Below are 13,314 nucleotides of genomic sequence, written 5' to 3' on the forward strand. Positions count from 1 at the left end.
ACACAATGGATAAAGTGTCAGGACAGAAGGGAGGAAAACCTGATCCTCCTGAGTTAAAATCTGGCCTCAGACACTTAATAAGTATATGACCCCTGAAAATTCACTTAATTTTTTGCCAAGGACACCTCAAATGGGATCATGAAAAGCTGGACACAATGGAACTTCATTTGAGTCAATTAATTTTAGGGGTTAAAATTACCACTTCTGTAATGATCTCTATTTGGGTACTGGAGAGACCAAAGCCAATAAGAAAAGTCTATTCTAGATGACTAAGCACTTGTCAATCACTTATGTCACATAAAAGTGGGAATGAAAGCATTTGTTAAACACCTAAATTATTCATTAACTTACATTATCACATCTGGTTACACAGCTTACATCACAGTGACTGTAAATTCTTGTTCATCCAAATTCCATTCCCTACTACCCACCATATGATTGCTCATATTTATTTCCTTCAACCCCATTCAGGTGCCAAATTGGAGTTTCAATATAATTCCACCCAGCCCTTCCACTGTGCCCTCTGGAAGGCCTGTTTTCCATAGGCAAAAAATTTTCCTTTTCTTCTCAGACTCCTTCCATCTATTAATACTTACTAAAACTTGGCTCTTCAGATGATTAGGTTTCATTGGGCACACATTCCAGTACTAACTTCCCCTACATTTAGTCTACTCAGCTTACTGGTTTAAGTAGGGAATAAATAAGATATAATCTTAACTGGACCCTTATTGTTGTTAGGCAAGCCTTCTATACTTGTCAATTCACTATTCTACTCTCCACAACAGTTGAAACCTTTTCATCCCCTATGACTCCTCTTTTCCACACACTCTCAGGAAAAAATGAGACCATTTGCCAATTTCTCATCTTCTAGTACTCAGGTGTCCTGCTGTATTCTCTTCCACCCCATCTTACATGCATGACAAAGTGAATTTACTCCTTACAAAGACTAATCCCTGTATTTGTTCAAGTGATTCCATTCCATTTCATCTCTTCCAACAGACTTCCCTTCCCGTCTTCGCCACTTTTTCACTTATTTTCAATCTCTTCCTCTTTGAAATAGATCATTTTCAACTGCCTATAAATTTCCCCATGTTCCCCCTATCCTGAAAAAATCCTCTCGATCCTTCTAATTCCAATAATTATGATCCTATTTATTCTTCCCTTTGGAGCCAAATTTCTCAAAAAGGTCATGTATGATAGGTGCCTTGATTTCTCTCCTCCCTTTGTCTTCTTAATTACAATCCAACATTTTTATCACTCCATTGAAACTGCTCTCTCTAAAGTTACCAATGATCTCTTAGTAGTCAAATCTAGTGGCCTTTCTTTTATCCTCATTCTACTGCAGCTCTCTTCAGACTTTGATAGTTACTGATCACTCTCTTCTCCATATTATCTTCTTTTTCAGGGTAGGGCTCTCCATGTTTTCTTCCTCCATATTCTATGACTCCTTTTCTACCTTTTGCTGGATTCTCTTCCAGATCATGTACTCAAGCAACAAATATCCCTGGGGTGGCGGGGCGCCCGAGCCTGCGCTGCCCTCTCCCTCAAGCCCCATGCCCCGCAACGTCGGGCAGCCCGCCACATGTGGCTGGCCCTGCCAGCCTGCCGTCGCCGAGGCGCGCCGGGGCACCCATCCCGGCCCACGTGACGTGGCTCCACAGGGGGCTGCAGGCAGGCGCCTCGGCAGGGACAGGGCGCCCGGCCGGCCCGCGCCGAACCCTCCCCCATGACCCAGCGGGCCCCCCGGAGGCAATGCAGGGTGGTACTGGGGAAGCATGACTGTTAATGAAGCCAAAGAAAAACTGAAAGGCACCCCAGAAGGCACTTTCCTGATGGAGACAGTTCTCACTCAGACTCCTTGCTCACAAAATCTGTCAAACCCTCGGCAGGACCAACCAATCCTCCAATAGAATAGGAGGGCAAGTTTAGATTGGACTCATCATCTGCGTCAAATCGAGGCTGAAGCAGTTTGACAGCGTGGTCCACCTCATCCAGTATTATGTCAGAACATGCGAGGACAAGGGACGGGTGGGGAGACCCCTCGGAATGGAACCGTTCATCTCTATTTGACCAAACCCCTCTATACTTCCACTCCAACCCTGCAGCATCTCTGTAGACTCTCTATAAACAAATGTACAACTAAGATCTGGGAATTGCCATTACCAACAAGACTAAAAGATTACTTGAAAGAATATCAATACCAGGCTAAATACAAGAATGTCACGCTCCACAGGTGCAACTGAGACCAAGTGATGAAAACAGTATGTTTTTCCTTGCTGAAGTAGCCAGACCTGACCTGGTGCCATTTTCACTTTTTTGGAAATGGCTGTGAAAATCAATGTTGGTGTCATCCCTGAATTGTCTGACCACAGAGAATCAGCAGTTGTCTGCCTTGTACTTGGGACTTCATTTTCTTCCAGATGCAGAGGGAAATGTGCCTGTTGTTTTTTTTCTCCAAAGAAGTGTTTATCCATGGTTGTTACTAAATATCCAACCTTGATTAGAATGTTCTAAATAAAAGAAAAGCCTTTTATAAAAAAAAAATATCCCTCAGGGTTCTGTCTGAGTCCTCTACTCTTCTCTCTACTTCACTAGCTGATCTCATCAGCTCCCATGGATTTAATTGCCATTACTATAATGATTCTCAAATCTATCTATCCTAGCCTAAACCCTCTCTTGACCTCCAATTTTACATCTCCCAACAACCGTTCGGACACCTTCAACTGGATATCCAGTAGATAACTTGAATTCCATATTTTCAAAATGAAATTCTATCTTTTCCCCTAAACTTTCCCCCTCTCCTCCTTTGCCAATTACTGTAGGAGGCAACACCATCTTCCTGAGTTCCTCAGGCTCACAAATTAGGAGTCATACTAGATTTTTCATTATCTCTTAACCTACCTATATTCAGTCTGTTGCCATCAATTTCAATTTCACCTTTGCAACATCTCTTCCCTCCCCTAACATTATCACCATTCTGGCATCACCTTGCTCCTCAAGGGAAAATTCCACAATGACTTATCAAGTGTCAAGAGACAGCTTCAAATATTTTAACTAAACTGAAGAGGGTGCCACCTTTATAAAATCACATACTCAAGAGTAAACATATTGCCATGGCAAACAGCAGCTGGAAAAATCTCTTTCAATCTCCCAAAACCTAAACTTGAAAGTATAATAGAACAAAAAGTGATCTCCTTACTATACAATATACATACAATATCCCAAGACGGGCAGTGTCATGTATCCATGGGCTGTCAAGGGTTGAAAGTTAGGAAGTTAAGGAGCCAAGTTCCTTCGGGATTATAGAAAAGAAATGCATAACTTCTTTTCCTCTAAAAGGGGTTGATTGCTTTATTTATGAGGAGGCTGAAATAATCAAGTACTACTATATTTCCTGTAGTTTTGTATATTGTATTTTCATCAACTGGCTATATTTCAATTCTGCACTGTTCACTTGCCAGAGAAACTAAAATCAGTAGAAGCATCCAAAATAGGACAGGGATATAGAGCACTTTGGGAGTAACAGTGTTCTCCTGAGGCATGTGCCAGTTTGGCTGAGGTGGACATTAAGAATCAATGTCTATAAAGTCAGTTTGTATCCAAAAGAGCAGAAGTGCTGAGATCTTTTTCCCCTATAGATTAATTTACAACTTGCTATCAGTCCTTACCATTTTTTACTTGCAAGATCTTTCCTTTTATACTAACCTCCCTTCTGTAGAGGACTTAGCTAACTTTTCAAGAGTACACTTTTGAAAAACTAGGAAGATAGTTCTAAATAAGGAGTATATGATACAGCTTTTGAAATGAAAAGTAATTAATGGGAAAGAATAACAGGAAACTCTGCTGCCATGCCATCAGAGGAAACCCTATAAACCAATTGCTCTGTCCCAAAAAACATTAGTCTTTATGCTTCTCTTCTGCTCTTGTAACATTTCCCCCATGAAAAATTAAAAAAAAAAATTAAACAAACCCTCTTACCTTTCGTTTTTCCCTCCAATGATACTAACTTCTTTGTTTCTGCTGTTAGTAATAGCTCATAAGGATGCTCATCTTCCTCTTTGGGTGCACTACCCTGGCTCCTACTTCTCATGACTGGGACCTAATAAAGAACAACACCATAATGTATTGTACTTCTTGTTACAGATATTTAATATAAATATTTTATTTGTTTTCCAATTATATACAATAGTAGTTTCTACTATCATTTTTTGAAATGTTTCGAATTTTGCAATTTTCCTCCCAACTTCCTTTCCCTACCCCGACTCCCCCACAGTCTGATAATCTTTACATTGTTTCTATGCTATACACTGATCATAATTGAATGTGCTGAGAGGAAAATCATATCCTTGAGGAAAAAATAAAATACAAGAGATAGCAAGATTACATAGTATGCAAGTCAACTTTTTTTTTTAATTGAAGGTAATAGTCTTTCTTTGGATACAGATGGTATTCTCCACTGTAGATACCCTAATATTGTCCCTAATTATTGCACTGGATGAAATGAGCATGTCCATTAAGGTTGATCATCAATCCTATGTTGCTGTTACAGTGTTGTATAGATATTTAAAGCAAAAATGAAAAAACTATTTTTCATGAGGGAATAGGGAAGAAGGGGATATTGAGAAAAATGACATAAGTATTTAACTAAGAATCACTACTGATCAACTTATATAAAATGTTTCAAACCTCTCTATGGGCTTTCATGACTTATTTGGCATCAATTTACCAATGTAAAAGAAAGAAAAAATAAAATTCCCTCATTGTTTCTCACATGAAGACTAGTATACATTTTTATTTCATTCTGTGTGTGTCTAAAAATGATGACACATTTTTGATCATGAAGCATTACCCAGGTCATTTTCCCCACAGTTTCTGAACCTGATATAAAGACATATCATTCAATGGATGGAATTCTCCATCCATTTCAATTAAAACTGATCTTTACACTGAATCATTTCTTTAGCCTTTCCTCTCCAAATACTTACAAATATTATGAACCATTTCTTCACATAATCATAGGGAGAGCTTCACTGGACAGGGGAAAAAACTTTAAGAGTCAATTGTTTTCTCTCTTCCATAAAAGTATAGCTCTAACTCTCAGTTCTTCCATTTAGCATCTTAATTTAAGAACATTTTAGGTGGATGGGGTCAAAAAGAAGAGAAAATATCAATTAAAGGCTTATATGATCAGGGAAATCACTAAATCTAAGGCATAATTTTACATACGAAAGAAATGAGAATCCTTGCTTTACCTACCTCAGTGAGTTGTTTAAAGTATTAATAAAATTATGTATGTAAAGAGTTTCATAGACTATAAAGTGTCATGCATGTGGCAGTTGTTAATTATCTGTTTTAGACAACTTTATCTGTTATTACCTAATGTAAATTTGGGTAGAAGAGTAAACAGTAGTTAGAACTGATAAAGTCAGCAAAATATTTCTGATTAATTTACAAAGCAAAGGTCACCTTCTAAAACTTTGATCTGCAATGTTTTTGCCACTTGTAAATCTAAGCACTATAGTCTTTGTTCCATATTTCCAGTCTAAAACAAGTCTGGAATATTACAAAGAGGCAGACAGACAGACATAAACACACATACCCCCCCCCAAAAAAGGCAGTTAAGAGAAAACCCAAAAAGAGAAAGGAAAAGCATTCAGAAAGAAAGGAAGATTACAAAGAAAGGCAGTAAAGATAGCATCTATGATGTTATTATCATTAATATACTAGGAGCAATACCAGTATCAGTGGAGGTTAGATGGTTTTTTCTCTTAAAGGGATGGAGACATTCTTAAAGATTTGGTTGGCTCAGGGGGTTAAGGGTTCAGAATGCTAACATTACTTACTCACTACCTGAATTAAAAAAACCACTTTAGTCAGGAGGACCTGAACTCAAATCTGACCTCAGACACTTAAAAAATTACCTAGCTGTGTGACTGTGGACAAATCACTTAACCCCACAGCTTCGCAAAAACCAAAAATGAAAAAAAAAGAAAAAAGTTGTCTTTACTATTTTTTTCAATATTTTGAATTTTTTATCCCTTTCCGCCTTTTACTCCAGATGAATTTCACTGTTATTTTTTCAAACTCAAAGTAATCTTTGGTTTTCTCATCTGTATAATATTGAATAAGTAATTAACATAAGTAGTACTGTAAATTTTTATTATATTGTCTCAGCTTGATCTTGAGTAATAACTATTTTGCCCAATTATTTAAGGCTGTCTTTAATTATATAAAAAACATTTTGCAGTTAGTTATGTAGTTTTGGTGTGTGTTTTCACAGGTAAAATCCCAAATAATCTATATATTTTGAGGGGGTTTTTTAAAATGAAATTTCTCTATCTTGTCCTTTTCAGTTTCTTTGGAAATATACAAAAATACTGATGATTTAAAATAGATAAATTTTACACTCTGAAATTTTATTTCAATTGATATTTAGATGGCTCTCTAAGTACATTAAGTACCAAGTAGAGACTGTTTTTTTCTTTGTCTATGCTTATTCCCTCAATTACTGACCCAGAGTTAGTAACATGAGTTCTATACCTGTCAAAGAAAAAGATATACATATACACATACACATTGATTCTAGGTCAACATATAATAGCAAATAACTGGAACTAAACAATTATGGAATGGTTAAACAAATTATTAATGCTACTACTGTGCCTTAAATGCTTTAAGGGATGATTTTTTTCTTCCTTTTTCCCATTTTTTTCTACCTTCTTCACCATTTCACCCTAGAAATAGGTACCATTAGAGACACAGATATAATATATATATATATATATATATATATATATATATATATGTATGTATGTGTGTGTGTACCATTCTATTTATACTCATATCAATATATGCAGAGTAAAGTGAAAATTAGAACAATTTATACAATAATAACATTGTGAAAACAACCTTCAAATCAAAACTTATCAAAAACGTGACCAAGCATGATTCCTGAAGCATGCTGCTCACCTGCTAAGAGAAGTAAAGAACTCAAAAGAGAAACTAAGATGTATTTTACAGTCAAAATCGATGTATGAAGTTGTTTTACCTAACTATGTATATATGATATAAAGGTGTTTTTCCCCCCACTGTGAATTTGCTAATTTTTATTCTAAATTTTTTTGCTAATTTTAACATTTCTATTAATTGTGAATAATAATATTTGGTTTAAATGAAAATCAATTTTTAATTGAGTTTGTCATAGAAAGGGGACATTGAAAGTTTGTCACAGAAAGGTGTTACGATGGATAAAATACTGTCCTGAAAAGCAGAAAGAACTGAGTTCAAATGTGACTTTAGACATAGCTGTGAGACCATGGATAAGTCACCTAACTCTGTTTGACTCAGTTTCCTCATTTGCATAATGAGTTAAAGACTCCAAAGCACCTAACTGGCTTGGGCACAAATTCAACTAAATCTCTGGAAGGGGTAAATAATAGTTTCTTGTTTTTTTAAGGGAATGAAATTATTTTATAAATAAATTGAGAATGTCAGAGGACAAATGGAAAAAGAAATGAGAGTTACGAAAGAAGGAATTGGAAAGAACATTAATAGCTTAGAATAGGAGTAATAAAAATCTTAGCTAAACAGAATCCTTGAAAAATTATTGTTTTTCAGTCACTGAGTTGTCTGATTCTTCATGACACCATGGAGTATAGCATAACAATACTGTCTATGCAGTTTTCTTAGCAAAGATACTAGAATGGGTTACCATTTCCTTCTTCAGTGAATTAAGGCAAACAGAGATTAAATGACTTGGCCAGGATCACACAATAATACATGTTAATAATAAATTTTATCAGTAGCTAGAGACTTTTTTAGATTCTAGGTCCAGCACCCAATCCACAGAGCCACCCAGCCAAATCCTTCAACATGAGAATGGATCAAATAAATATTAATGACTTCATAAATAACAAAAATATTAAACTAGAAATATTAAAACAAAATCAAAAAATTGGGAAAAAAGCTTATCTGACAGTAAAAACAAATGATGTAGAAAGCAGAATGAAGAAAAAACTTTAAGACTCATTGGATTATGAATACAGTAAAAACAATAATTGTGAATTGACTTAGCTATTCTCAGCAAAAAAAAAAAGATCTGAGACAATTTTGAAGGACTTAAGATGAAAAAATGCTATCTACCTCCGGAGAAAGAACTAATGGAGTCTAAATGTAGACTGAAACATACTTTTTAAAAGCTTTTTTACTTTACTCATGCTTTTTTTTTTTAAAGTTTGTGTTTTCTTTCACAACATGATTTATATGGAAATTATGATTTCCATGAATGCACACATATAACCTCTATCAAATTGTTTCCCATTTCAGGGATGGGGAAGGAAGGAGAATTTTAAATTCACCACATTAAAAAGCAAAAGATGTGCTCTTACATGTAATTCAAAAATATAACATATTTTATTTTATTTTTTTGGTTTTTCCAAGGCAAATGGAGTTAAGTGGCTTGCCCAAGGCCACACAGCTAAGTAATTATTAAGTGTCTGAGGTTGGATTTGAACTTACGCATTCCTGATTCCAGGGTCAGTGCTTTATCCACTGCGCCACCTAACTGCCCCAACATATTGTAAATAAGGAAAAAACCTAGAGCTCCCCCCCCAAAAAAAATCGATGAAGTGCCAGAAATATAAGACCAAAAAAAAAATAGGGGGAGTCTAAGCATCATATTTCAAGGAATCTTAAAAGAAAACTGCTCAGTACTCTTAGAACCAGAAGGAAAAGTAGCAATACAAAGAATCCAGTGAACACCTTAAAGAAATCTTAAAATGAAGGGTTTTGTTTTGTTTATTCTCATTTTTTTTTTCAATTGGGGAGGAGAGGTAGTAGAATGAAGCAATGATTATTGCTCATTTTGATGCTTAAAGAAAAGTTTGTGTAAGGACAAAATAAATGCAAAGGAAGCAGAGGACTTGAATGAAATTTTTCTATCAAATATCTATGATGAGGGTCTGATGTCAAAGATAGTAGGCAACTAAGAAACATAAAACACTAAAATTCATTGTCCAATGGAAAAATGTTTAAAAGATATGAACAATTTTTTAACAATGTATAATAATATAATGACTATTACTCAGTTATAAAAAACAATAAATATGATGAATATAGAACAGCAATACTTGAATGACTAGATTCAAAGTAAAACATTATGCCTACTCATTAAAATAAGAGTAACAACCAAATAATGGAAAATGAATGCAATAAATTATCATAAGCTTGGCCCTAAAAATGTTGATGATGATGTTTATCCTTTGTTCTCAAAGAAGACAACGACATCAAGAGGTGATATCATGAGAAGCATATGAATTGGATTTGAGTGAGGAGATGTTGTGCTGAGTCACTAGCCTCACTTTCTCCTCCAGAGTCATCTGGGTTCAGTGGCCAGTATAAATAAGGATGACTGGAGATGGCCCTAGATGTGAGGCAACCAGGGTTAAGTACTTTGCCCAAAGTCATACAGCTTAAGTCAAATGACTGAGACTGGATTTGAACTCCCATCCTCCTGACCGCAAGTCCAGTACTCCATCCTCTACACCATTTAGTTGTCCCAGTCCTAAAGAAAAGAAATGAGCATTCAATTGCTATAGGCCAGGACACTGGTAGAATGGGGAAGTTTTACTATACCTCCATACTTCCAAAGAATCAGTGTGAACTGCTATAAAGCAAGACAGCCACTGTGGATCAATACAAAGTTGTTCGATCTGAGACTCACCTGTGAGCCCTTTTGGGTAGGGATTGTCTTTTGCTTCTTTTTATATAACCCAGAACATTTTTGTATTATTTTGGCCTGGCAGAGGAGGCATCTAAAAAAATGTTTAATTGATGACTTTGTGCAAGGCAGCTATAAAAAGCTTGGGGATATTAGCACAACTACTGAGATGGCAGGGAATGATGACTGCTCTAATCTCTTTGCAGGAGACTTTTACCTTCTGACAGATTTATCACCTTGAGGATCACTCTGATACTGTTGTTGGGGTTTGGGTGGGGAAGGTATATCTTTATTTGGGTGCTTGGGAGAACAGGAGAAAGATGTTTGAAGCCCTAGGCTCTGAGCAATCCACTGTGCCAGATATGGAACTCTGAGGACAGACAGATACTCATTTAGCTTCTTCAGAAACATGGTGGGAGGAGCCTATGGATGTGAACAAATGGATACAAATACATTGCAAAATGAAGATGATGGAAAAATGAACTCTATAACTACAATTTTACTTTTTTTAAATGTTCAATAAACAGTTGGTGATGCAGATCTGGAGCTGAGACAGAGAGACCAGGGCTGGATATATAATGTGTGAGATCTATTTAAGATCTATATAGAAGGTACAAATTAAAACTCTGGGGATTCTCTCACTAAGTGAGAACATATGGAAAGAAGGAAAGTGAAGACAGGTCAGAGGGGTATACTCACAGTCATATATTTCTCTGGTACATACTAGAGTGCCTGACACATAGTGGGTGCTTATTAAATACTTGACTGAATAAGTGTATGAGAGAAAAAGAGACTTGGAAAAAAACAAGATACAAGAGTATCTGGAAGCCCAGAGAGGAGGGTATTCAGGAGAAGATGTTGGTAAAGTTTCAAAAGCTGCAAATAAATCAAGAAGAATTAAAGACAGAACAAGGCCACCCACTACTTCTGGCAATTAAGTAAGTGAAGAGAGTTGTTTTTACTGGGTATTAAGGTTGAAAGCCAGACTGTAGAAGATTGAGAAGTGGGAAGCGAAAGCATTTAGCAAAGACAAGTGTTCGAGGATCAAGGAACCTCAGAGGTCATGTAGTTCAAACTCTTCATTTCACAGTTTATAAAACTGAGGTCTACAGGGAATAATTGACTAACATAAGGCCATGCAAGTAGGAACAAAGAATTTGAACCCAGATTCTCTGACTCAATAACTTTTCTACTGTAACTCCTAGGAGCTAAGCTGAGAAACGGAGGGAAGATATAATACATCAGTTTGAGGAAACAGTAGGGTTTGGTGAGGATTTTTAATGATGAAAGTGACTTAAGTGCTTTTGGAATATGTAAGGAACCAATAAATAGGAAGATAATGATGACTGGAGAAAGAAGGGATGATTGGAAAGGAAATTGGCTGAAAAAAAAATATAAGGCAGTAACTTAAAAGAAGGTAGCCAGAAGTGTTGATTTGTCAAGGTCATGTTATCAAGGACAACAAAGAAGAAGTAGAGAACTGTGATATTAAAGGATGTGAAATACAGAAAATGGAGCATGCAAAGAATGATCTTTATTTTCTCACATTTACGGTGAGTAGCTCAGTCAAAAATTTTGGGACACAGACATCTTAAGAAAAGAAACTCAAGCAGTTATTCCGGGAAATAGAATACAGAAATCAAGAGGGAATAAAAAAAAAGTTACTCTGTTACAATGAGTGTCCAGTTAAGATTAGATAATAAGAATTTGTAGTGGACCAGTTAGCACAATTGCTTGACTTACTCAATCTCTATTCACTTGAATATGCACAATGTTATATTTTTCATGTAAATGTCCTGCTCCCATTAAAGAACCATTTTTCTCATGATGGATGAAATGTATTCAGTTTTAGGAAGAAAGTATAAATCTGGGATGGAGGTCAATTTCTGTAATCTTTTGGTATATCATATTCACATCTTGCATTTATCACTGTGCAATTTGAACTGGTGTTTAATTTTATCATCTTGCCAGAATTCCTATTTTTATTATTATAAGCTACATGTACAACAATTTAGCACACACAGGAGAAGGTATCAATATGGAGCAGGTGTAAAGTGAAACATAATGTAACTTTTAAATTTTCCTTCAGATACATAAATATTGGGGCAGCTAAGTGGCTCAGTGGAGATAGAGCACCAGTCCTGGAATCAGAAGCACCTGAGTTCAAATTCCACCTCAGTCGCTTAATAAATACCTAGCTGTGTGACCTTGGGCAAAACACTTGACCCCGAGGCCTTGCAAAAACAAGGAAAAAGATACATAAATATTTTCTATGGTGGTATGCATTTAATTAATATTGATATAGAGAAACCTTAAATTAAAAATTTAACAGTATGATTCAAAAATCTAGAATAAAGTAGTCTGCTGGTCATTCAGCCAAAATGAGTTTGACAGGATCTTCTCCAAATAGGAGTATGGAGAAACCATAGATAAATTAAGAAATACTCTATTAGATCTATGCAAAGGAGATAAATTCATGACTAAAGAATTAGAGTACATTATAAACTGCAAAATGAATGATTTTGACTATTTTAAATTTAAAAAGTTTCTGCTCTAATAAAAATCAATGCTGCCAATGGTCAATGCTGGAGAGGTTTGAGGAGGACTGGGACATTGATGCATTGCTGGTGGAGTTGTGAAATGATCCAACTGTTCTGGAGAGCACTATGGAACTATGTCAAAAGAGTATTAAAAAGATTCATTCCCTTTGACCCAGCAATTCCAAATATAGGCCTATAGCCAGAAGAAATCATAAAAAATGGGAAAGTCCCACATGTTCCAAAATATTCATGGCAGCTCTTTTTATAGTAGCAAAGAATTAGAAATGAAGGGACGTCCAACAATTGGGGAATGGTTAAATAAGTTGTGGTAAATGAATGCTATGTAATATTATTATTCTATAAGAAAGCATAAATGATCGGATGCTAGAGAAGCATGGAATGAATTACAGGATCTAAAGCTGAGCAAGGGAGCAAAACCAAAAAAAACAACGTACACATTAACAACAATACTGTGGGGAGAAAGATTCTCATAACTCTTCAGCATTGTGATTAGAGAATATACTTAGCCAGAAGTGATTAACACTCATAACTTTTCTGTGACTCAGGTAGAATTATTTAAAAAAAAAATAGCTCCTTAAAAGGGGGGACAGTAAGGAGACAGGAGAATGGAGGAGACTGAATGGGGTAGATCTCATTACATTAAGAAGTACAAAAGACCTATTACAATAGGGGGGATAAAGGGAAAGAGGTGAGAACCACCTGAATCTTCCTTCCTCTCATCAGACTTGGCTTAAAGTCAATTTACATACACTCAGTTAAGCTAAGAAACTCATCTCACCTTTCAAGCATTAAAAGGAGAAAAGGGGAAGGGAGGGACAGGGAGGGGGAGAAAAAGGGGAACTAACAGAAGGAAGGGAGGGAAAAAGGGGAAAAAGGGAAAGGGTAAAGAAAGGGGAGGGGGGTGATTTAGGGGGGCAGACAACTGAAGGTGGCAGTATTCAGAAACAAAATACTGGGAATATGGATAAAGTGAAAAAAGGAGAAAAATATAAACAGAAGGAAGATAGAATAGAGGGCAATAAAGAGTTAGTAATT

The 13,314-nt window shown here is 36.0% G+C and overlaps 1 protein-coding gene and 1 pseudogene across 7 annotated transcripts in view; one reads left to right on the top strand and one right to left on the bottom strand.

The window, feature by feature from the left end:
- ANKS1A (ankyrin repeat and sterile alpha motif domain containing 1A) overlaps positions 1-13,314 on the bottom strand; it is a 264,812-nt gene that overhangs the window by 128,866 nt on the left and 122,632 nt on the right. For all 7 annotated transcript variants that reach the window (XR_012478464.1, XM_074236482.1, XM_074236481.1 and 4 more), the window contains one exon: positions 3,979-4,099. Coding sequence is in view for 6 of the 7 variants with exons in the window: in XM_074236482.1 (XP_074092583.1) it covers positions 3,979-4,099 (121 nt within the window). In the remaining variant the exon portion in view is untranslated. The remainder of the gene's footprint in view (positions 1-3,978; positions 4,100-13,314) is intronic.
- On the top strand, positions 1,482-2,243 carry LOC141487707 (suppressor of cytokine signaling 2-like; annotated as a pseudogene).

Source organism: Macrotis lagotis, chromosome 5 (genome assembly GCF_037893015.1).
Source record: "Macrotis lagotis isolate mMagLag1 chromosome 5, bilby.v1.9.chrom.fasta, whole genome shotgun sequence".
NCBI lineage: Eukaryota > Metazoa > Chordata > Mammalia > Peramelemorphia > Peramelidae > Macrotis > Macrotis lagotis.